This window comes from Trachypithecus francoisi, unplaced genomic scaffold (assembly GCF_009764315.1).
Source record: "Trachypithecus francoisi isolate TF-2019V2 unplaced genomic scaffold, Tfra_2.0 Contig00525, whole genome shotgun sequence".
NCBI lineage: Eukaryota > Metazoa > Chordata > Mammalia > Primates > Cercopithecidae > Trachypithecus > Trachypithecus francoisi.
Window position 1 is genome coordinate 49,777 of NW_022680700.1, and position 25,756 is coordinate 75,532.

Genomic DNA, 25,756 nt, shown 5'->3' on the forward strand with positions numbered 1-25,756 from the left:
CAGGCTGGTCTCAAAACTCCTGACCTCAAATGATCCTCCCACCTTAGCCTCCCAAAGTGGTGGGATTACAGGCATCAGCCACTGCGCCCAGCCTGCTGGGAACATTTTAAGGTTCAATTAATGTATGCTGGTTACATAACTATGATTACAATGTATACATTACATAGAACTGATAATACTTGAGCTTTAGTTACAGCATTTCCTTTCTCCTAACATCTCCCTTACCCAGAAACAACTTAAAACACTTCAAAATTTTTGAGTGAAAGTAGAGATCACAAACATCAAGGTATTTGATTCTTTTATTTTCCATCACTTGCTACTTGAGGGGGTCACACTAACCAGTTCTCGTTACATACTTTCCTGCTCTGGAAAGAAAATTTGGGCTCTGGAAGAAAAATTGCAAAGAAATAGAAAACTAACCTTCTTAAACATATATAAGAAATCAAGGGTTTCCTAAAACTATTATCTGAGAGTTCTATTTTTGCCTTCTGTATAGTAAGCATGTCATTCTACTCACTATTCTACCAGAATACATCTTCACATCTCAAACTGGATTACTTTTCAAATACTGGATTAAGTTCATGCAGTAAAAACAAGAATAGTCCACTCTATTGAATACGTTTGCATTTGCTTATTGCAATACTAGTTAAAACACCAGTTTATAATTTTTTTATACATTCAGTTGTTCAACAAATGATTCTTTTAATCTGCCTGAAGTTTCAAGTCAACACGTCACTGGAGAAAATGTATGAAACTGTGGCACTAATTTCTGAAACGAAGGATTGAAGTTCCTCTTTCCAACTTCTTTCAGTCCATCACTACTCCACATGTTCCTGCTCTTGTCCTGGAATTAGCCACCGAATACTCTCAGTTCGAATGGTAGCATACATAATAAAACTAATTAAAAAGAATAAGGAAAATACAAGCAACCAGTCCACACTTTTTATCAAAGTGCTGGGAAGAGGGCCTATTTGGTCAGCTTGAGTAACCACCACATTCTTCTTGGCTTCTATACCTGAAAGAAAAATCATTGGTTTCAAATCAGACAGAAAAAGCACCCACCACAGACTTTTTCTCAAGTATTATGCGTGGTATGCAAAATGACATGCAGTCCTAAAATAAGCACTGCCACTAGTATATATATTAATATCTGTGATGGATTTCACTTGCCTGTCAGTGTAATCTGTAGGTTGCCTTTCTCCCCACCACATCAATGGATCAGGAATCCATTCAGCTGTTCACAACTAAAACACTAGAATTTCTGTGAACTCATCAGCAGTTTATTAACTCAGTGTGTTTATAAGAGTTGTCTTTTGGTGTCTTTTGAGACCAAAGTTCAGTAAGTAACTAGTAAAACTCCTCTCAGGTGTCTACAGAATGTTTTCACAGGTTAAGTAATGCTAAATGCAAAATGTTTTTTGTTTTGGTTTGTTTTTTTGAGATGGAGTCTTGCTCTGTCGCCCTGGCTGGAGTGCAGTGGCACCATCCTTGGCTTACTGCAAGCTCCGCCTCCTGGGTTCAAGCGATTCTCCTGCCTCAGCCTCCCAAGTAGCTAGGATTTGGCTAATTTTTTTTGTATTTTTAGTAGAGGTGGGGTTTCACCATGTTGGCCAGGTTGGTCTCGAACTCCAGACCTCAGTTGATCCGCCCACCTCAGTCTCCCAAAGTGTTGGGATTACAGGCGTGAGCCACTGCACCCGGCCCCAAAATGCTTTTAATAATTTACTGAAATAACTGTTATAAAAACAAGCCACCACTGGGAACAGGGATTACCAAAGATGCTCTGACTCCCAGATTTGTGTTCTAGGTTTTCTTAGAGCATTGAGCAAAATGGCTCCCTCTCCACACATCAATCGAAATGACAATCAGGGATCCATGACAAGACTTGGACTAGCTAACCACCTTGTAATATCCTACTTTTACTCCTATCAGCCAACTCAGCTCTTTTTTCTTTAGTGTTAGCTAAAATGATTATATGCACCTTAATATATATGCAATGTGTGTTATAGTTTGTATTTATTTCCAGGGAGTACACTTTGGGAAGAGTGGGATGCTCACAAGTGAGACAGTGAGGCTTTACAGGAATGAACTTTTCCAATGGAGGTAATTTTTTCAATTTACAGTGCTTTACAATGTTTTACAAACAATAAAAAATAAGGCCATATGTTTTGGCAAATATTAAGGAATTAAGATAGCATCCACAAATGGATTAATAAATGGAACAGTAGCAGCAAAGAAAATGAACAAAACATAACTATACATGACAATGCAGGTGCATCTCACAAGCATACCGTTGGATGAAAAAATCAGACACAAAAGAAAAATATCCTGCATGTCTCCATTAATATGAAGTCCAAAATAAGTAACACTGTCTATGATATTAGGAGTCAAGACTGTGGTTATCTTGGGGAAGGCAGGAGCAGTGGTGCTGAAGGGAGGCTGGTAATGTTCTGTTTCTTTCTCTCTCTTTTTTTTTTTTTTGAGATGGAGTCTCACTCTGTCAAGCAGGCTGGAATGCAGTACTGCGATCTCAACTCACTGCAGCCTCTGCCTCCTGGACTCAATCAATTTTCATGCCTCAGACTCCCGAGTAGCTGGGACTACAAGCACCCACCACCATGCCCAGCTAGTTTTTGTATTTTTAGTAGAGACAGGGTTTCGCCATGTTGGCCAGGCTGGTCTCGAACTCCTGGTCTCAAGTGATCCGCTGGCACAGGCTTCCCAAAGTCTTAGGTTTACAGGCATAAGCCAATGTTCTATTTCTTGATCAGAGTGGTTACCCAGGGTATTCACTTTGTGAAAATTCATCACCCTGTACACTCATGATTTATGCATACCTTTGTGTAAATATTAAGTGAAAAATGTGCATTAAAAGTTATAAGTAAAGTGTATGGTATGTGAATTATATTTCAATAAAACTTGTTTTAAAGTGTCTATAATAGGCCAGGCATGGTGGCTCACACCTGTAATCCCAGCATTCTGGGAGGCCGAGGCAGGCAGATCACTTGAGGTTAGGAGTGCAGGCCCAGCCTGGCCAAGGTAGCAAAACCCTGTCTCTACCAAAAAATACAAAAATTAGCCAGGTGTGGTGGTGCCCACCTATAATCCCAGCTACTAGGAAGGCTAAGGCAGGAGAATCGTTTTAACCCAGGAGGCAGAGGTTGCAGTGAGCCGAGATTGTGCCACTGCACTCCAGTCTGGGTCACGGAGCGAGATTCCGTCTCAATCAATCAATAAATAATCTATAATAGATCAGGCACAGTGGCTCACACCTGTAGTCCCAGCACTTTGGGAGGCAGAGGCGGGTGGATCACTTGAGACTAGGAGATTGAGACCAGCCTGGCCAACAAGGCGAAACCCTGTCTCTACTAAAAATACATAAATTAGCTGGGCATGGTGGCACACAACTGTAATCCCAACTACTCAGGAGGCCGAGGCACACAAATCACTTGAACCTAGGATGGGGAGGCTGCAGTGAGCCGAGATCACACCACTGCACTCCAGCCTGGGCAGCAGAGACTCTGCCTTAAAAAAAAAAAGATAAAAAAGGCCAGGCGCGGTGGCTCATGCCTATAATCCCAGCACTTTGGGAGGCCGAGGCAGGTGGATCACGAGGTCAGGAGATTGAGACGATCCTGGCTAACATGGTGAAACATCACCTCTACTAAAAAGACAAAAAATTATCTGGGCATGGTGGCAGGCACCTGTAGTCCCAGCTACTCGGGAGGCTGAGGCAGGAGAATGGCATGAAGCCAGGAGGCGGAGCTTGCAGTGAGCTGAGATCGCACCACTGCACTCCAGCCTGGGCGACCGAGTGAGACTCCGTCTCAAAAAAGGAAAAAAAGGGTGGCGGGGGGAGTAGCTATAATAATTAAAATTACGGCCGGGCGCGGTGGCTCAAGCCTGTAATCCCAGCACTTTGGGAGGCCGAGACAGGAGGATCACGAGGTCAGGAGATCGAGACCATCCTGGCTAATACAGTGAAACCCCGTCTCTACTAAAAAATACAAAAAACTAGCCGGGCGACGAGGCGGGCGCCTGTAGTCCCAGCTACTCGGGAGGCTGAGGCAGGAGAATGGCGTAAACCCGGGAGGCGGAGCTTGCAGTGAGCTGAGATCCAGCCACTGCACTCCAGCCTGGGCGGCAGAGCGAGACTCCGTCTCAAAATAAATAAATAAATAAATAAATACATAATTAAAATTACCTATTCATGTTAAGCTTCATACTGATTGGGAAGTATTTAACAGGATTATAACAGTTCATTAGAAGAGCGGTTTTACAACTCAAAGTCAGTCTTGAATCCTTCATTTAAGGATTATAGCAGATCAGAACCCACAGAAGGCACAGACCCCCAGCAATAGAATATCTTCTTCCTTAGCACAGTACTTCCACATACCTGTCTGATTAAAAATGAAGATTTTCAGTGTTTCCAGTGTTCGATCTGTATGATTAAATCTAGCCATTGGTTTAGCTCCTTGAAATAATAAAATATTAGGAACAGCTACGGTGCCAAACCTGGTAGAAAGGCTATAAGAGAAAGAAGTAAAAAAACCTGAATTCATTATTAATAGAGGGCTTTCTCATACAATTACCATCTCAGAATGGACAAAAATAAATGAGGAAGTTGCATGTGACCTACGGAGATTTCTGACACTTGAAACTTTCGGCTTTTTCATTTGTTTCTGATCTCTTTGCTTATGGGTCATGGCTGGGGGCACTCCTTTTCTGCAATCTGAGTTGCCTTCAGTTATAATATGGATCTACCCAGGGCACAGTTATTCCACTAGTTAAGTTCATGTCTACACAAACCAGGCCAGAAAACTCTAATTCATGGACAAAGCACACAGTGTCAATTTACTTGACAGAAAAAATTTCCAACTCTTCAGAATGCCCATCCCTGTCCCTCAAAAAAAGATCAACCTACAGTAGGCAATTAGTTTGGTAAGGTGGCACAAAGGAGTATATGATCTAACAAACACACCAGGATGTTCACAATAAGGGCAGGATGACTTGTTTGGAAGTAATATAACTGAGGGGGCTTATTTCACCTTTACATAATACAGACTAGTGGTGATAAGCTCCCAAGTCAAAACACTCTGGGTTGAAGCCTCAGTTCTGCCACTGAACCAATGTGAACTCTGGGCAGATTATTTAACCTCGCTAAGCCTCAGTTTTCCACTTTAGTAAAATAGTAATATTGTATAACCGGGAATTTTTTCTTTTGTATACATACTGTAACTTAAATATTAACATAAGCAGCAAACATGTCCCAGCCCATATAATAAGCGCAAGAGCCTTAGTCTCCATAATTAAGGCGCCATACCAGGTACAACATGGAGCTGAAGGAAAAAAGAAGAAAGCAGGTTGGGGAGGGAGTTGTGGGAGAGGCAGGAGGGACAGTGTGAGACCCAGAACCAAAGAGCACTGAGTATGCCTGGGGGCAGTGGAGGCCCCACCAAAGCTGACACTGACGTGATCTGTCCTTCCAATCAGTCTGCTCCCTTGGGCCCAGTCACTTAGATATCACCCAGAAGCCTATATGAAAATTACTCATTTGTTGAGCCATTTCTTTCTCCATAAACAGTTTCAGGTAAACACTGGCAGTTATATTCCCACAATGAAAATCAGTGGAATACAATTTTTTTTTTTTTTTTTTTTTTTTGAGGCGGAGTCTCGCTCTGTCGCCCGGACTGGAGTGCAGTGGCCAGATCTCAGCTCACTGCAAGCTCCGCCTCCCGGGTTTACACCATTCTCCTGCCTCAGCCTCCCGAGTAGCTGGGACTACAGGCGCCCGCCACCTCGCCCGGCTAGTTTTTGTATTTTTAGTAGAGCCGGGGTTTCACTGTGTTAGCCAGGATGGTCTCGATCTCCTGACCTCGTGATCCGCCCGTCTCGGCCTCCCAAAGTGCTGGGATTACAGGCTTGAGCCACCGCGCCCGGCCTTTTTTTTTTTTTTTTTTTTTTTTGAGACAGGGTCTCACTCTGTCGCCCAGGCTGGAGTACAGTCTCACTCTGTCGCCCAGGCTGGAGTACAGTCTCACTCTGTCGCCCAGGCTGGAGTACAGTCTCACTCTGTCGCCCAGGCTGGAGTACAGTGGCAGGATCATGGCTCACTGTGACCTTGACCTCCCTGGGCTCAGGCAATCCTTCCACCTCAGCCTCCCAAGTAGCTGGGGTACCACAGGTGTGTGCCACCATCCTCAGTCAATTTTTTGTATTTTTTTTTTTTTTTTTTTTTTTTTGTAGAGATGGGGTTCTGCCATGTTGTCCAGGCTGGTCTCAAACTCTTGGGCTCAAGTGATCCTTCTACCTCGGCCTCTCAAAGTGATGGGATTACAGGTGTGAGCCACTGCACCTGGCCTCAAGTACAGAGTAACAGAAGTTTACTCAACTTCATTTTACCACTAAGTGACCATTTTTCAGATGTTCTAGATTTATTTACACACAACCTCCTTGTTGAGGCTGACCTGCTAAGAAGCATCTGATTTGGAAGAGAAGAACAGTTTATAACTCATGCACAATCGCGGCACTTAGGAGAAACATATACCATCTCAACAAAGTTCTCTGTAACTTACTTTACTAAACATTTAAAAAAGACAGACCTCGGCCAGGCACAGTGGCTCACGCCTATCATCCCAGCACTTTGGGAGGCCGCGGCAGGCGGATCATGAGGTCAGGAGTTTGAGACCAGCCTGGCCAACATGGTGAAACCCCGTCTCTACTAAAAATACAAAATTAGCCACGCATGGTGGCAGGTGCCTGTAATCCCAGCTACTCAGGAGGCTGAGGCAGGAGAATCACTTGAACCCAGGAGGCAGAGGTTGCAGTGAGCCAAGATCACACCATTGCACTCCAGCCTGGGTGACAGAGTGAGATTCCACCTCAAAAAAAAAAAAAAAAAAAAAAAAGACAAGCCTGTCATGGTGGCGCATGGCTTTAGTCCTACTACTCAGGAGGTTAAGTCAGGAGGATCCCTTGAGCCCAGGCGTTCAAGGCCAGCCTGGACAAAAACCCAGTGATTGATACACAAGAAATACGAAACAAAGCTAAATGTCATGTTAAAGAGCTAAATTAATTCATTACTTGATCGAGTGCCTACTACAGAACATGACTGCAAGAATAAGTACGGAGGAAAGAAAGAAGGAAAGAGGAAAAGGGAAAAGAAGGAAAGAAAAAGAAAAGGAAAGGAAGAAATCCTGAGTAGACACAAAACAGGGATGCTGGGAATTAGGCGCTTGGGATGGGGCTTGAACCTGCGCGTTGAAGTCACAAAGGAATATCCCACTGTGATACCAATTGTGCTGATTCAGTCTGGCTACAGCCCTCAAAAGTCTTCTGGCCCGTCCCCTGCGATCAGATGCTATCACCTGCCACCTTTAAATCCACCACACAGAGAACAGCCCACTTTCTTTAAAGGGCCTCCACAAAGTGACAGCTCCCTCAGGGGTATGACAATCCTCAATATTCACTCTTGCCTTGCCTTCAATCCCAGGACAAAGCTCATGCCCCCCTCCTCTGCTTCTAACTTAACTAATTAGGACCTCCAAATAACTGCAACCATCAGGCAGGCAGGCAGGAGGATGGACGTAAACCCCACCAACTGAAGATACCTGCTGTGCTGAGATGCATCCAGTGCCAAAAAGTGAAGAGCTGGAAATGCCCGGGGCAGAGAGTTAAAGTGAGGGGCCAAACTGGCAGAAAAGCGGCACCACGGGGTGTAAAACAGGACTAGAGTACAGTCACTACCGTTTGGGTTCAGAAAATCCATAAGGTCCTGTGGTAAAAGAAACAAGCATTAAAGTCAGCAGTAAAAGTACATTTTTCTGAAAGGATACCCAAGAAACAGAACACACTGCTGCTCCAGGGAGAGGAACGGGTGGGTGGGAGCAGCGAGAGGAGGGACCCTCAGAAACCTTTTGGATTTTGAACCATATGAATCCAGGAATCAGCAAAAAAGTATGATCAAAAACTATCACTTTTTTTTAAGTCTTGCTGAATTAAGCAGAAAGTTTTAAACTTTCCCCTGCACTTTCCTAATATTACGTTTATTTTAATATTTTTCATAATTTATCATTTCAAATACAGGCATACCTCATTTGACTGCATTTCACTCCACTGCACTTTGCAGACATTGCATTTTTTGCAGATTGAAGGTTTGTGGCAACACTGCATCGAGTAAGTTTTCCAATAGCATGTGCTCAATTTTGTGTCTGTGTCACATTTTGGTAATTCTTGCAATATTTCAAAGTTTTTCATTATTATTATATCTGTTATGGTGATCTATGACCAGTATCTTAGATGTTACTGTTGTCATTGTTTTGGGGTGCCACAAGCTGTACCCATAGAAGATAGTGACCTTTATCAATAAATGTCTATGTTCTGACTGCTCCACCGACCAGCTGGTCCACATCTCTCTCCCTCTCCTCTGGCCTCTCCCTCAGACATAACAATACTGAAATTAGATGAATTAATAACCCTACAGTGGCCTCTGTTTAAGTGAAAGGAAGAGTTGCACAGCTCTCATTTTAAATCAAAGCCAAAAATGATTGATTAAGCTTAGTGAGGAAGCCATGCCGAATGCCAACATAGGATACAGGCTGACAGCTAGGCCTCTTACACCAAACAGCCACGTTATAAATGCAAAGGAAAAGTTTTTAAAGGAAGTCAATGTGCTACTCCATTCAGTGCAGTGACCTCTGATACTTAAAAATAAAAATAAAAATAAGTGCTACTCAGTGAATACACAAATGATAAGAAAGTGAAACAGCGTTATTGCTCATATGGAGAAAATCTTAATGCTATGGATAGAAGATCAAACCAGTCACAACATTTAAGCCAAAGCCTAAATCCAGAGCAAGGCCCTAACTCTCTTCAGTTCTACAAAGGCTGAGAGAGGAAGCGGCAGAGGAAAAGTCTGAAGTTAGCTGGGGTTGGCTCATGAGGTTTGAGAAAGAAGCTGTCTCTAGAACATAAAAGTGCAAGGTGAGGCAGCAAGTGCTGATAGAGAAGCTACAACATACTAACATCAAAGACCAATGAAAAAAAAAAAAGAGAAGCTGCAACAACTTACCCAGAACATCTAGCTAAGAGAATTGATGAAGGTGGCTATACTCAATAACCAGTTTTCATGTAGATAAAACAGCCTTCTATCGGAATAACATGGCTTCTAAGACTTTCATAGCTAGACAAGAGATGTCAATGCCCGGCTTCAAAGGACAGATGGACTCTTTTTAGAGGCCAGTGCAGCTGGTGTCTTATTTATTTATTTGACAATAAGTCTTATTTATTTATTTATTTGACAAGGTCTTGCTCTGTCACCCAGGCTGGAGTACAGTGGCATAATCATGGCTCACGGCAGCCTCAACCTCCTGGGTTCAAGCGATCCTGCCTCAGTCTCCCAAGTAGCTGGTGCCCACCACCACGCCTGGCAAATGTTTGTAGTTTTTGTAGAGACAGGGTTTCACCATGTTCCCCAGGCTGGTCTGGAACTCCTAGGTTTAAGCAATCCACCCACCTTGGCCTCTGAAAGTACTGGGATTACAGGTATGAGCAACCGCAGGGCCAATGCTCATTGCTCATTGCCCATTCTGAAAATCCGAGGGCCTTTAAAAATTATGCTAAATTTACTTTGCCAGTACTCTAGAAAAGGAGCAACAAAACCTGGATGACAATATATCTGCTTACAGCATGGTTTCCTGAGTATTTTAGGCCCAATGTTGAGACCGACTGCTGAGAAAAAAAGATTCCTTTCAAAATATTACACTCATTGACAATGCCTCTGGTCACCCAAGAGTTCTGGTGGAGATGCACAAGCAGACGAATGTTGTTTTCAGGCCTGCTAACACAGTATCCATTCTGCAGCCCATGAATCAAGGGGGGATTTCAACTTTTAACTCTTATTATTTAAGAAATATATTTCATAAGGCTATAGTTGCCATAGATAGCAATTCCTCTGATGGATTTGGGCAAAATAAACTGAAAACCTTCTGGAAATGATTTACCATTCTAGATGACTTTAAAAACATTTGTGATTCATGGGAGGTGGTCAAAATATCAACATTAACAGGCATGTGGAATAAGCTGACTCCAACCCTCATGGATGACGTTGAGGAGTTCAAGACTTCAGTGGAGGGTGGAATTGCAGATGTGATAGAAATAGCAAGAAAACTAGGATTAGAAGTGGAGTCTGAAGATAGGATTGAATTGCTACAATCTCATGATAAAACTTGAAGAGATGAGGAGTTGCTTTTTATGGATAAACAAAGAAAGTAGTTTTTTGAGATGGAATCTACGCCTGGTGAAGATGCTGTGAACACTGTTGAAATGACGACAAAGGATTTACAATATTCCATAAACTTAGCTGATACTGCAGTCGCAGGGTTTGAGAGGATTGACTCCAAATTTGAAAGAAGTTCTACTGTGGGTAAAATGCTATCAAACAGCACTGCATGCTACAGAGAATTCTTTCGTGAAAGAAGAATCAATCAGTGTGGCAAACTTCAATGTTGTCTTAAGAAACTGTGGGCCACAGGCCAGGCGTGGTGACTCCTGCCTGTAATCCCAGCACTTTGGAAGGCCAAGGTGGGCAGATCACTTGAGGTCAGGAGTTCGAGACCAGCCTGGCCAACATGGTGAAACCCTGTCTCTACTAAAAATACAAAAATTAGCTGCGCATGTGGTGCATACCTCTAATCCCAGCTACTTGGCGAGAGGTTGCAGTGGGAGAATAGCTCGAACCTGGTAGACGGAGGTTGCAGTGAGCTGAGATCAGGCCACTGCACTCCTGCCTGGTTGACAGAGTGAGACGCCATCTCAAAAAAAAAAAAAAAAGAAAAAGAAAAAGAAAGAGAGAAACTGTGGGCCAGGCATGGTGGTTCACAACTCACAACACTTTGGGAGGCCAACACAGGAGGATCACTTGAGCCCAGGAGTTTGAGACCAGCCTATGCAACATAGTTTGACCTCATCTCTACAAAAAAAAGAAAAAAATTAGCCAGGTATGCTGGCACATGCCTGTATTCCCAGCTACTTGGGACGCTGAGCTGGGAGGATCACTTGACCCTGGGAGGTCAAGGCTGCAGTGAGCCATGGTCTCGCCACCGCACTCCAGCCTGGGTGACAGAGCAATACTCTTGTCTCAAAGAAACTGCCAGAGCCACCCCAACCGTCACTAACTACCATCCTGATCAGTCAGCAGCCATCAACATCAAGGCAAGACCCTCTACCAGCAAAAAGATTACAACTCACTGAAGCCTCAAGTGCTCGTTAGCATTTTTTAGTAGTAAAGTATTTTTAAATTAAGGTATCTACATTTTTTAAACATAATGCTACTGCATACTTCATAAACTACAATATAGTATGACTTCTGCATGCACTGGGAAACCAAAAAACTCATGTGATTTGCTACATTGCAATATTTGCTTTATCACAGTGGTCTGGAACCAAACCTATAGTATCTTTGAGGAATGCCTGCACTAATTACTCACAGGGTCCGGGCAATTGCCCCCACCTTTGAATTGTGCATCTCAAACCATCTAAAATGGAATTATTAGAGGACTATGATCTCAGATTCAAACTATCATCTCAGCAGAGCTAAGTCTGAACTAAGCAGTCATATCGATGTATTTGGCCAAAGGTTAGATCAATTAAAGAGCACACTGTTCTAGCAAGCCGCAGTGTCTCACATCTGTAATCCCAACACTCTGGGAGGCCAAAGCGGGCAAATCAGTTGAAGTCAGGAGTTTGAGACCAGCCTGGCCAACATGGTAAAACCTCGTTTCCACTAAAATTACAAAAATTAGCCAGGCGTGGTGGCATGTGCCCATAATCCCAACTACTCGGGGGGCTGAGGCAGTAGAACCACTTGAACCCAGGAGGCAGAGGTTGTAGTGAACCCAGATCCTCCCATTGCACTCCAGCCTGGGCGACAGAGTGAGACTCGATCTCAAAAAAAGAAAAAGAGTACACCATCCCTGCCACCACCTGTGTAATCCATAACTCAGACTGTTTAAACTGCTCTCTCCCAGTCATGTGAGTGACACCTGTGAGAGTCCCACAGACCGCAGCATCTATAGGCACTCAAGAGTGGATGCAAAGCCAGCGCCAAGCACTGCCCTTGGAGGAGCTATGTGCACTAAAGGTGCTGTGCCCTCATTGACAACAAGCAATCACAGCTCTTAGAGTCAGGATTTACCTGTCTTACATAAGCAGCGTGAATGCATCCTACCCTTCTGTTTTCAGAACCACCCCACAGAAACTGTCAGTCATTGATGAAAGAGAAACTTTTCATCAATATAACATATTTTCCAGGGGCATCACTAAATAATGGTAAATTATCATTTTAGTAATCCAGATATGTTTAAGTTGCCTGTATAATAAATAAATACTTCATTTAGAGGAAGAAAAATGGCCAGGCATGGTGGCTCATGCCTGTAGTTCCAGCACTTTGGGAAGCCGAGGTGGGTGGATTACCTGAGGTCAGGAGTTTGAAACCAGCCTTGCCAACATGGTGAAACCCATTACTGCTAAAAATACAAAATTAGCCAGACATGGTGGTGCATGCTTGTAATCCCAGCTACACAGGAGACTAAGGCAGGAAAATCATTTGAACTCAGGTGGCGGAAGTTGCAGTGAGCCAAGATCATGCCATTGCACTCCAGCCTAGGTGACAAGATCAAAACTCCGTCTCAAAAAGAAAAAGAATGCTATGATTTTGGTGCCAAGCAACGATCTTTCCACTGGGATTTTTATCGTGAGGTTTGGTGGTGGGACTGGCCCAAGGATAACTAGGTTTAGGCCACCTGAAAAGCATAATCAACACTAGTTATATCTCCTCCTTTCCCTATAAACATCACAGAGGGCAAAGTCGATTTTCACTAAAGCAGCCATTAAATGCTATCTCGCTTACAATATGATCAAGATCATGACTTTCCATTTCAAAGTTGATAGGGTATTAATCATAAAATAAATGTACTGAAAAGGAGAAAAGCACTAAATGATGTTTCCTTACCTGTGACATATTTAAAATTTTCAGAGTGAAATTTTCTAATCCAGTAATGTTTCTCTCCTCACAGTTCACCTTTGGGGATTTCAGACTTTCAGTGTTATTGGAGTCCTCTGTCGGGGCTGCGTCCGATTCCGCCACTTCTGGCTCTGTGTAATACTCCTCTTCTCTATCCAGGAAGTGTGCTCCAGCACCATCCAGAGAAAAAAGGCTCTCTCGGAGGTTGCACCTTGAGTCCTCCTCTCCTCCAGTGCCACAGGTGCCGCCGCTAGGCTCTGAACTCACTTTGTCCTCAGCTTCCCCAGGAATCACAGACAGCATCACCATGTGATTGCCTTGAGTGTCCAGCCCCAGCACCGCATTGGCCTCTTCTGCCGCCCTGTCCTGGCCCATCGGGTCATGTAGGAGCTCCTCCTCACCCAGGTACACAGCCCCCACCTGAAGAGGGTGAGCAGGCTGCTCCTCTGACCATAAGCGACCACTTTCCTCTGCAACTAAAACGTGCCAGCACATTCAGAGTCATACTTGACTTCAAAACAAATGAACCCCAAAGAATTATAGTTCCCCTCCAACATGAAATTTTCCCCTCTGGAGACAAAAAGGTCTCCTTTCGTTAAACTATCAGAGAGCTACCCACCATTTCCCAGGTTAGGAAGGTCACGAGCAGGTACTATTAATAGATTAATGAATGTCAAAGAAGGCCGGGCACGGTGGCTCACGCCTGTAATCCTAGCACTTTGGGAGGCCCCAAGGCAGGCGGATCACTTGAGGTCAGGAGTTCAAGACTAGCCTGGCCAACATGGAGAAACCCTGTCTCTATTAAAAATGTAAAAATTAGCTGGGCATGGTGGCAGGCACCTGTAATCCCAGCTACTAGGGAGGCTGAGGCAAGGGGATTGCTTGAACCTAGGAGGCGGAGGTTGCAGTGAGCCAAGACTGTGCCACTGCACTCCAGTCTGGGTGACAGAGCAAGACTCCGTCTCAAAAAACAAACAAACAAAATAATGAATGTCAAATAATAGACAAACACACAGCTCTGCCCTAAACTTGCTGCTTGCCATGTGGATCATAACCAAAAACATCCCAGTTAGATATCTAATTAGGAAAACAGAATATAAACACTTATATTTTTTGATAAGATTTTCATTTGTTTGATAGTATCCAAGAAAATGATCATAGTTTTATGCAAGATTCTACTAGAGCAAAGCATCTTTGCACACATTATAACCATTCTGTGAGATGGGCAAGACAAGGATTATCAAGCCCACTGAACAGGTAACTAGGCAAGGCACAGAGAGGCTCAGCACAGTGTCCGATGGCACACAGATAGTAAGCAGCAAAGCCAAGTCTGGGAGCAAAGTCTTCTGGCTGCTACTCCAGAACGAGCCGTAGGCCCCCTGCCATGATACCTCAGGGATGCTGAGCCACAATGCCTGAAGAACTGCTCAAGCTACACAGCAGCTCCTTCCTGAGGTAGCCTCTGACAACTGGACTCTGCTCTCCTGCCTGCTACCCTTGGGAGTGCAGGGAGATGGGTTCGGCAGTGCAGAGGCAGCAGCAGGAGGAAAAAGAAGAGAACTTTCTCCCACTTTGGAGCTAGAAGGTGGATCTTGAGCATAATGCTCAGATAATGGAAGAGTCCCAGGCAGTCTCATACATCCATTTACCCATCTCCACTCACCTCCGTAGCAATGCCTCCTGCCCTCCAACTCTTATCAACTCAACACCAGCTGCCAGACTTTGTGCCAGGGACCAACCAGCAGAAACCAATGAGGCCAGCAGCCCTCAGGAAACCTCACCATGTGGTTAGGAAACCACCAGCTGGGTGATGAGCTCTGCGTGCCCACAGCATGTCACTGGAGTGTCAGTGACCAACTGACTTCAAAGTTGGGAAGGTCTGGGGGCTTCCTAAGGTATGCACATTTGTATAAGATCTCAAAGAATATCCCTGTGGAGTTTTTGTTGTTGCTGATGCATAATAGATATACATAGTTTCAAAGCACATGTGATAATATATTCATGCAATTTGTAAAGATCAGATCAATGCATTGGGGATATCCATCACCTTAAATATTTGTCTTTTCTTCATGCTAGAATCATTCAAATTCTTCTCTTCTAGCTATTTTGAAATATACAATAGGCTATTATGAACTACAGTTACCCAACGGATCTACCTCACACTAGGGCATAGAGCTCTGTGGATTCATTCAGAGATTCAAAAACATTATCTGGGAATTCTGCTTCTGGCCAAGATGGAGTAACAAGAACCAGATTTACCATCCCTACCGAAACAACCAAATAAACAGATAATATATATAAAACAACAGTTTCAGGAAATTAGTTATCAGGCAACAGAGGATTGTGACATCCGAGAAACGGGTGACAAATGAAGAGAACCCTACAACTGCTCCAACTTACTGCCTTGACAGCGTTCCCACTGTGGCTCAAGGAGGGGAAATCCCGGCAGAGCCCAGCAGACTCTCCCAGTTGAAGAGATGGAGCGAGCTAAGAGTCCAAGGAGACCAAGAAGCAATAGTTTGCAAAACAGAATACTGCAGATGAGAGAGCTATATAGAGAGGGGACTCCAGAGATCTGTAGAGGCCCCCTGCTAAGTATACAGCAGGGTACTGGTCAGCACATGCATGTGAGTAAACTACCCAATGCCAGAGAAAGAACTATCAGAAAGGATGAAAAGGAACAGTATCCAACATGCACTCAGAGCAGGGAATGGTACCTCTTCTTACCAGCTAGACTGGAAAACTTCGTAATGCACAGGGCACTGAGTAGAGTATACAAAAGGCCCTGCCTCAGGAGTGGGACACTATTAACCCTGAAGAAAATATAGCTTGCTTGCTTAAAAGCAAAACCCGAAAGAATCAAGCTGTTCTCAAGTAACTTAACTGTACCCCAGAGCAAAGCCCGAGAATACATATGGGGGTCAGGCACGGTGGCTCACGCCCGTAGTCCCAGCAATTTGGGAGGCCAAGATGGGTGGACCACCTGAGGTCAGGAGTTTGAGACCAGCCTGACCAACATGGTGAAACCCCGTCTCTACCAAAATACTAAAAATTAGCTATGCGTGGTGGCGGGCACCTGTAATTTCAGCTACTCAGGACGCTAAGGCAGGAGAATTGCTTGAACCAGGAGGTGGAGGTTCCAGTGAGCAGAGATCGTGCCATTGCACTCCAGCCTGGACAGCAAGAGCAAAACTCCGTCTCAGAGAAAGAAAAAAAAGAATAGGTATAGGGAATCTAAAATATCCAGCATTCAACAAAGTAAAATTCATGCCTGGCATCCAATAAAAACTTATCAGACATATAAAGAAGCAGGAAAATAGGACACATAATGAGAATAATCAATCAAGCAACACTGACCCAGAACTTGCACCCATGTCAGAATTAGCAGACGAGGATATTAAAACAATAATTATAACTGTAGTACATTCAAAAAGAAAAGTAGATATCAAGATATAAGATATTAAAAAATATAAAATCAACCTGGGAGGCAGAGGTTGCAGTGAGCCAAGATCAAGCCATTGCACTCCAGCCTGGGCAAAAGAGTGAGACCCTGTCTCAAAAAAATAACTAAATAAAAATAAAAACGATCAAACTGTACCTTTTTTTTTTTTCTTTTTGAGACTGAGTCTCACTCTATTGTCCAGGTTGGAGTGCAGCGGCATGATCTCAGCTCACTGCAGCCTCCGCCTCCCAGGTTCAAGCAATTCTCCTGCCTCAGCCTCCCGAGTAGCTGGGATTACAAGTGCCCGCCACCACACCCAGCTAATTTTTATATATTTTAGTGGAGATGGGGTTTCACCATGTTGGCCAGGCTGGTCTCGAATTCCTGACCTTGGGTGATCCTCCCGCCTTGGCCTCCCAAACTGCTGGGATTGCAGGCATGAGCCTGCCGCGCCTGGCTTTCTTTCCTTTTTCTTTCTTTCCTTTTTTTTTTTTGAGATAGAGTCTCCCTCTATTGCACAGGTTGGAGTTCGGTGACACGATGTGGGCTCACTGCAACCTCTGCCTCCCAGGTTCAAGGGATTCTCCTGCCTCAGCTTCCCAAGCAGCTGGGATTACAGGCACCTGCCACCACGCCTGGCTAATTTTTGTATTTTTCAGTAGAGATGGAGTTTCAACATATTGTCCAGGTTGGTCTCAAACTCCTGGCCCCAAGTGATCTGCCCACCTCAGCCTCCCAAAGTGCTGGGATTACAGGTGTGAGCCACTGAGGTACCAGGCCTGGCCTTTTTTTTTTTTCTTGAGACAGGGTCTCATTCTGTCACCCAGGCTGGAGTGCAGTGGCACAACCACCTCCCAGGTTCAAGCAATTCTCCCACCTCAGCCTCCCAAGTAGCTAGGATTACAGGCATGAGCCACTGCACCCGGCTAATTATTTTGTATTTTTGCTAGAGATGGGATTTTGCCATGTTGGCCAGGCTGGTCTCAAACTCCTGGCCTCAAGTGATCTACCCGCCTCAGCCTCCCAAATCCTGGGATTATAGGCATAATCCACCGCGCCCATCCCAAATCATACTTTTAAAGATGTAAACTACAATAACTACATTGTCTGAGATGAAAACTGCACTGTATGAGATTAATGGCAAATTAGACAATGCAGAAGAAAATAGTCAACTTGAAGACAGCAATAGAACCTATCCAAAATGAAACACACAGGAAAAAAAAAGAATGGAAAGAAATTAAGAGCATCAGTGGGCTGTAGGACAATTTCAAGTGGCCTAATGTACAGATAACTGGAGTACTGGCAAGAGAAGAGAATGGAGGAACAGAAAAATATCTGAAGAAATCATAGCCAAAAACTTTCCAAACTTGGTAAAAACTATAAATCCACAGATCCAAGAAACTCAACAAAACCCAAACTCAATGAACTACAACAAAGCACATCACAATCAAATTGCTCAAAACCAGTTACAAAGAAAAAAATCTTAAAAGCAGCCAGAGGGGGGAAAAAAAACATCATGTAGAGAGGAACAAAGGACAACAACAGGTTTCTCACTGAAAACAAAGCAAGCCAGAGCGGCATCTCTGACTACAAAAACTACAATGTCTGAGATTAAAAAAAAACCTGCACTGCATGAGATTAATGGCAAATTAACATCAGAGAAGAAAAAACCTATAAATCTAGAATTCTGTATACAGAAAAAGTATCTTTCAAAAATGAAGGTAGCATACGTCAGTAATCCCAGCTACTCAGGAGGCTGAGGCAGGAGAATCACTTAGACCCAGGAGACAGAGGTTGCAGTGAGCCGAGAGATTGTGCCACTGCACTCCAGCCCGGGCAACAGAGTGAGACTGCGTCTCAAAAAAAAATAAAAAAAAAAATTCTTTTGGCTGGGCACAGTGGCTCACGCCTGTAATCCCAGCACTTTGGGAGACCGAGGTGGGTGGATCACTTGAGGTCAGGAGTTCCAGAACAGCCTAGCCAACATGGTGAAACCCCGTATCTACTAAAAATACAAAAAAAAAAAAATTAGCCAGGCATAGTAGCGGGCGCCTGTAATCCCAGCTACTTGGGAGGCTGAGGCAAGAAAATCGCTTGAACCCGGGAGGCAGAGGTTGCAGTGACCTGAGATAGTGCCACTGCAATCCAGCCTGGGCTACAGACGAGACTCCATCTCAAAAAAAAAAAAAAAAGGTGAAATAAATACTTCTTCACGTCTTCAGACATACAAAAGCTGAAAGAATTCATTGCCAGCAAACCCACCCGACAAAAATCTTCAAGGAACTCCTTCAAGCAGAAGAAAAATGTTAACAGTTGGAAATATGGATCCACATAAAGAAATAGAGAACCCAAAATGGTACTACATGGATAAATATACACAATTCTTTCCAAAAATCTAGCTACAAAGGAGGCGAGGAAGGTAGGGTAGATTCGCTACAGGCAGGGAAGACTAAGGGAGGTTTCTATTTTGGTATTCGGAACATAGGAGCAATTTGAGGATACATAAAGCTGATGAGAAAGCAGGTAAGAAGGGGCCGGGTGCGGTGGCTCACACCTGTAATCCCAGTACTTTGGGAGGCCAAGGAGGGCAGATCCCTTGAGGTCAGGAGTTCAAGACCAGCTTGGCCAACATGGTGAAACCCCATCTGTACTAAAAATACAAAAATTAGCCAGGCGTAGTGGCATGCACCTGTAATCTCAGCTCCTTGGGAGGCTGAGGCGGGAGAATCACTTGAACCTGAGAGGCGGAGGCTGCAGTGAGCCAAGAATCACACCACTGCACTCCAGCCTGGGTGACAGAGCGAGACTCTGTATCCAAAAAAAAGAAAGCAGGAAAGAAGGGAGAGGTGGCAATGGAGGTTACATAGGACAGAGTTTAGGACTTGGGCAGCAAAGTGAGTCTTTAGCAGAAGGTCAAGCACTTCTGTGACTACGATCCAGAGAAGGTGTTGGATGCCTGGGAAGGGAGCTTTGCCAATTCGGTGGAGGGGCGGGATCACGTTGGCAGAATTTCTATAGCCTTTTATTTCTGTAGCCTTTGGTTAATGAGTGTGTATTGCCTGTATGATCAGAAGAAAAAACAAACACACATGTTTTCTGTGTCATCCACAAGACAAAGCAGGAAATGAAGCCAGAGAGGCTAAGAGTCTGGAAAAGAAAGGATGCCAGGTTCGGGGTCCAACCCTACTCCCAAACACCGCAGCTCTACAGAGATTTGCTCTTGCTACCTAATCAACATTCTAGGTTCCACAAGTAAATGAAGAATGCCAAAACGAAGAACCTCAAGAGAAAAAAATCAGGGCACAAGTTATAACCTGGTTCTGCCTGATCACCCTCAGATAGCCCCTGCACAAAATCAAAATGGAGTGTAAGTGGTGCATGGAACTGGTATTTTAAGTTCAAGAGTGTTGTCCCCCTCCACCCCCCGCACCTTGCAAAAATATTTGGTACATAGTACAGATTAGGAACAAAAAAACTTACGCCTTCAGGTACCAGTGTTTTCATTTAGGAATTAGGAAGAAAAGAAACACTGAATTATTCCCCAAGAAGATAAAAATGTCATACTATATGACAGCCATTGAACCCTCCCATGCTAATGTGCCTTTTTTTGTTGTTTTTTCTTTGAGACGGAGTCTTGCTCTGTTGCCCAGGCTGGAGCACGGTGGCATGATAGCTCACTGCAGCCTCCATCTCCCGGGTTCAAGCGATTCTCCTGCCTCAGCCTCCCAAATAGCTGGGATTACAGATGCACACCACCACACCCGGCTACTTTTCTTATTTTTAGTAGAGATGGGGTTTCACCATGTTGGCCAGACTGGTCTCAAACTTTTGGCCTCAAATGATCCACCCACCTCGGCCTCCCTCCCAGTGTGCTGGAACTACAGGCGTGAGTCACTGCACCCAACTGGTAATGTGCCTTTTAAGAGACTGCAGTTTGAGCTATACATAAAGTGATAATTATTGCATCACTGGCAGCAAAGAAGTTGTCTGGACAAGTGTGAGGGCACCATGCCAACTCTGCCAGGGAGCCCTAGCCTAGGTCAGCACCTTCACACCCTTCCAGCTTTTCTCAGAAGGCTCTTTACCAGCTGCAGGTGTTTTCACAATGGCTTCTCCCAGGAAAGCCAAATGTGGAGGGACCAAAAACAGCCAGGGGTTGGAGGGACAGCAATCCATATTTTCCATAGGCAATACTGTGTGCTCATTTAGCAAATGGAGACAATACCACCAAGATGTAGAAAATTCCAAGGCTACTGTGAAGATTAAATGAGAAAAGATGTGTATGGTTCCTGTAGGTTAAGCACTCCATAAATGGCTGTGGTGATGTTGATGATGATGATGATGACGATGATGACGACAACGACTGGTGCTTACAATTCAAAGAGATGGAAAGGCACAATAACACAATAACTAAGTTCTATTAATTCACCTGCAGGCCAGGCTTGCTGGTTCATACCTGTAATCCTAACACTTTGGGAAGCCAAGGCGGGCAGATCACTTGAGGTCAGGAGCTCGAGACCAGCCTGGCCAACATGGTGAAACCCCATCTCTACTAAAAAATACAAAAATTAGGCCGGGGGCGGTGGCTCAAGCCTGTAATCCCAGCACTTTGGGAGGCCAACGCAGGCAGATCACCTGAGGTCAGGAGTTCGAGACCAGCCTGGCCAACATGGTGAAACCCCATCTCTACTAAAAAATACAAAAATTAGCCAGGCATAGTGACAGGCACCTGTAATCCTAGCTACTCAGGAGGCTGAGACAGAAGAATCACTTGAACGCAGGAGGCAGAGGTTGCAGTGAGCCAAGATCGCGCCATTGCACTCCAGCCTGAGCAACAAGAGCAAAACTCCATCTCAAAAAAAAAAAAAAAAAATCAGCCAGGCGTGGTGATGCATACCTGTAATCCCAGCTACTTGGGAGACTGAGGCAGGAGAATCATCTGAACCCAGGAGGTGGAGGTTGCAGTGAGCTGAGATGGTGTCACTGCACTCCAGCCTGGGCGACAAGAGTGAGACTCTGTCTCAAAAAAAAAAAAAAAATTTACCTGCTAAACACATTCACAATCCATCTACTTTCCCCATCCCGACTAACACTTCTCAGCAAAGGCCACAGCCAGCTCTCGTCTGGGCAACTGCTGTAGCCAGCTAAACTGTTCTCCCTGGTCAGCCTGCTATCCCCACTCCAGACCCTGATCTTCACAGCAATACAAGTGAAACTGAAAGATAAAAGGCATATCTGATCATGTCACTCCCTTGCTAAAACTCTTTCAGCAGCTTCCCCGACCCTGTGAATGCATCTGCTACCAGGCCCCAGTGTGGCCTCTATCTGCACTCTCACCTGTGGCCATCAGAGCTCTCTAGTCCCTGATCATTTAACTCCCCCTATCCCCACCTGCCTTAGAGCCTTCCTGAGGGTTGTTTCTCTGCTGGGAGGCTTCCTCCTGCTTAATCCTTTATCCTCCTCATTCAGATGTCATCCTAAATGTCACCTCTGTAAGGACACATTCCCTGACCCTCAGACCAGGGTGGGAGGTCTCCCATTACAGCTCCCAAAAATGCCCTGGGACTCTCCTTGATGCATTTCTCAGTCTTGCAATTTTCTTAGTAATTTGTAGTTATTTAGTGGCTGCCTTCCCCAAAGGCCTGCTGCTCTGACTCACCACTGGATCCCCAGTGCCCAGCATAGTGTTTAGCATATGACAAGTGCTCAGTAAGAATCCGCTAGCTGACTGCCTAGGTTAGACTGGCATAGGGATATTGAAGCCAGGAGTGTGCTTCCATTCCTAGACACCTGGATAGCATTGCTACCTCCAGGTTGTTTAGTCTCTCAGGGCCTCAGCATCTGAGGCCAACATAATCTGCCTGTGGCATCCTCTGCTAAAAAAACAAACAAACAAACAAAACACATCTTATATTTTCAGCTACTCTGAGAAGAAATCTGCTGGTGAAGTTCCTTCTGTCTTCACCCCATTCATGGCCTGAGCATGATGACCAGAGACCCAAGCTGAACCCTGAATCAGCCAGGGTTCTGCCAGGAAGCAGAACATTTAACTTGGGCAAGTTGAGGAGAGTTTAATGAAGGGACCACTAATGTGTAGGCTGGGTGGAGAGAAATGAAAAGCAATGGTAAGGAACTCCAAGGCCAATAACAGGAGAGGGGGAGCCAGTTACCACTCACAGACCTTAAGAGTCCAGAGAGAGAAGTAGTCACAAAACCTTGAAACATCAAGGGTAACATAGAGGGCAGCTTTCCAGAATTCAATGCCTTCCACTGGGGGCAAAGCCAGCCTGCAATAATCTCTCAGGGAGGGAGCGGAGAGCATCAATACCCTGACCTCACTCTCCCCTCATTCCAACGCAATGGAAGGAAGACGGTAGGACAGTTGGTATTTATTCCACACAGGACAGCCACACAGGGCACAGAGAAGGGTGGAGGGGCTGAAACACAAGATATCCAACACATGCCAGCACCTCTGTGAGGCTGGCAGTTGAGTGTAGTGAAAATGCAGAGGTTGGGCTCTGAAGTCAGGCAAACATGGGCTTGAATCAAGGCTCCTCAACTTCTGGCTGTATGACCTTGTCATAGGACTTACTGGCTCTGAGTCTCAGTTTACTTCTACAAAATGAGAACAATAACATCTACTGCATATGCATTTAAAAATTACTAAGGCCAGGCACGGTGGCTCAAGCCTATAAACCCAGCACTCTGGAAGGCTGAGGCGGGCGGATCACCTGAGGTCAGGAGTTCGAGACCAGCCTGGCCAACATGGTAGAACATCATCTCTACTACAAATACAAAAATTAGCTGGGTGTGGTGGCAGACGCCTGTAATCTCAGCTACTTGGGAGGCTGAGACATGAGAATCGCTTGAACCCAGGAGTCAGAGGTTGCAGTGAGCCAAGATGGCGCCACTGCACTCCAGCCTGGGCGACAGAGCCAGACTCCACCTCAAAAAATAAAAAATAAATAAACATAAAAATAAAAATTACATAAACCAGGAGCAGTGGCTCATATCTGTAATCCCAGCACTTTGGGAAACAGGTGGGAGGATCACTTAAGCCCAGGAGTTCAAGGCTGCAGCGAGCCATGATCGGCCACTGCACTCCAGCCTGGGCAACAGAGCAAGCCTTCATCTCTTAAAAAAACAAAAACAAAACAGTAAAGATTCCAAAAGATGATGTTTGTAAAGCACTGAGCACAGCACCTGGTACACAGTGAGTGCTTTCATTCATGGTAATTGTGTTACTACGACTCACCCTTCTCCACAACCCTCTGCTATCCTGCCTCCATCCAGGACACCCCAGGGAAAAGAAAGACCTGCCTGTTCCTGTTAAGGCCTGAATGACAAGCAAGGCCGAGGGTCTGGACTTTAACAGGACTGTGAGGAGTGGGGTGAAGGGGCATGAAAGGCCTCCACTCCCCACCCTCGCCATGCCTCTAGGGTGGCTGCCTTCCCCACCGGCAAGCTGGGGGTTACCGGGAGTCTCCCGTGTTTCTCGTCTGTTTTTCATGCAGCGATTGAACAAGGGTGGCCTCTTAAGACAGTGGTCCAGCAGCGTGGACTCCAGCGTGGGCTTTGGCGTCAGAGGCAGGCTTCTGCCACTTACCAGAAGCGCCAACTTAGGCAGGGCCTCAGCATCTTCATTTGCGAAATGGAGACACTAAATGGAACCGAGGGTTTGTGGGAGCATTAAATGGGATAATGATGTAAATAAAGCACGATGCACAGTTCCTGGCTCCTAATACGGCCACAACAAATGTCGGTATTTGATATGATGTTATTAATAACAAAGTGCTCATCACCAAAGGGTGTGCCTCAGCAGCACTTACCGCACTGTCCCTTTTGGCTACCAGCCGCCAGCTGAAGGCGGCCTGAACGCGGCTCAAGCACCTCCAGGCTCCAGCTCACCGGCCCTCCGCCCGCCGTCCCCTTTCCACTGGCCACGAGCAGGCGCTGCGCGGGGAGAGAAGTCGGGGAGACGCGCCTGGGAGGACGCCAGGAAGGGGTGAGCCGCGCACCGCCGGCCTTCGCGCAGGTCCAGAGCATCGCCCGGGTGGACCTCAGCTCGCCCCGTCATCTCATGCACCGCCCCCGGCCCACACTCACCCTCCACGCCGCGGACGGGAAGCCCCAGCACCCACAGCAGTACTTGCCACCAGCCGAGGAGCCGCATGACGCGGGGCGGTCGTCAACCGGCAGCCAGGACCACTGTCCAGGCCGAAAAGCAACCTGCGCACCGCTACGCGAGTCGTGCTACCAGCCCGAGGAAGGCTGGGGGAGGAGAGTGTGGGAGCGCGGGCGCGGCCCCGCGCCGCCATCTTAACACCTGGCAGCTGTGGCGGGCGCCATCTTGGAGTCGGGCGGATGGCGTCTAGCCGCTGGCTGTCGCCGCTGGACTGGAGACCCCATTAGGAGCTAAGCACCAGACGATGCAGGTCGTTTTGAACTCTGCTGACCCTAGAGTCCAGAGCAGGGCTCTGGCAGAGGCCCATGGCCTCCTTTCTTCCCTCGGAATTCAGGACTTGGCTGCTTGAAGCACTGCGCCCGCCTAAGGAGGGTTTTCCACGCTTCATTCCCAGAGCCAGAAAGGCCCAGAAGCCTTCCTTTCTAGTGTCCCGTCGAGATGCAGAAACCTTGGAGCCTGCAAATCTTCTAATCTCTTGCCTTACCCGTACTCCCCTACCTAGGGTTGCCACATAGAATACCTGATACCCAGTTATATTTGAATTTCACATAATGAATATTTTTTTACTATAACCCTTATAGAATAAGGGATATACCCTACAACTGAGCATCCTGTAACTTTGTGACATGTGGCAACCCTAACCCTACCTATCAACTCAGGGCAGGAGAGGTTGATTTTAACTGATTTACCTTACAGGGCAATCTCTATCTTTAAGTGTGGTTGGGGCCATGAGCATCATTGGCTCTGGCTCATGGTGGAGGTGGAGCCACCTGGAACATGAAGTACATAGGAAAGGGCTTAGAATGAAGAAAGCATAGATGGGGAGATGAGGACAGGGCTCTGCCTTCCCAAGCAAACACACAGAGCGGGAGTCTTAAGAGAAAATTCTCGGAATAGAGAGGATGACACCAGTAATTAGGGTATTTTGGCGGGGAGGGCAAGGCAATTTTTAAGCAGCCACCAGTGCTAAATCAGTGCAGAGTACAGCTTTTCAAACTTACAAGGTTGGAAAAATAGAAACTGATTTAAAATACATCAGTCTATAGGTTTACATAGCAATGGTAAGGGAACCTGGGTTTTTTGGCCGCTTGGTGAATCCCAGCTTCAG

The 25,756-nt window shown here is 45.6% G+C and overlaps 1 protein-coding gene across 4 annotated transcripts; it reads right to left on the reverse strand.

Moving 5' to 3' along the window:
• Nucleotides 1-281: 281 nt before the first annotated feature.
• Nucleotides 282-24,822, reverse strand: LOC117085094 (thioredoxin domain-containing protein 15). 4 transcript variants are annotated; one of them, XM_033213690.1, is made up of 6 exons: nt 24,570-24,822; nt 24,070-24,123; nt 13,010-13,497; nt 7,611-7,774; nt 4,397-4,527; nt 282-1,015 (listed from the first exon to the last, which is right to left on the reverse strand). In XM_033213690.1, the coding sequence occupies exons 3-6, from the start codon at nt 13,394-13,396 to the stop codon at nt 819-821; spliced, it is 879 nt and encodes a 292-aa protein (XP_033069581.1). In that variant the 5' UTR covers nt 13,397-13,497; nt 24,070-24,123; nt 24,570-24,822; the 3' UTR covers nt 282-818. The 4 variants fall into 4 exon arrangements, with proteins under 4 accessions (XP_033069581.1, XP_033069563.1, XP_033069556.1 ...); XM_033213672.1 differs by lacking the exon at nt 24,070-24,123 and having other exon boundaries at nt 24,570-24,821; XM_033213665.1 differs by lacking the exons at nt 24,070-24,123; nt 24,570-24,822 and adding an exon at nt 24,293-24,540.
• Between the last annotated feature and the right edge of the window lie 934 nt (nt 24,823-25,756).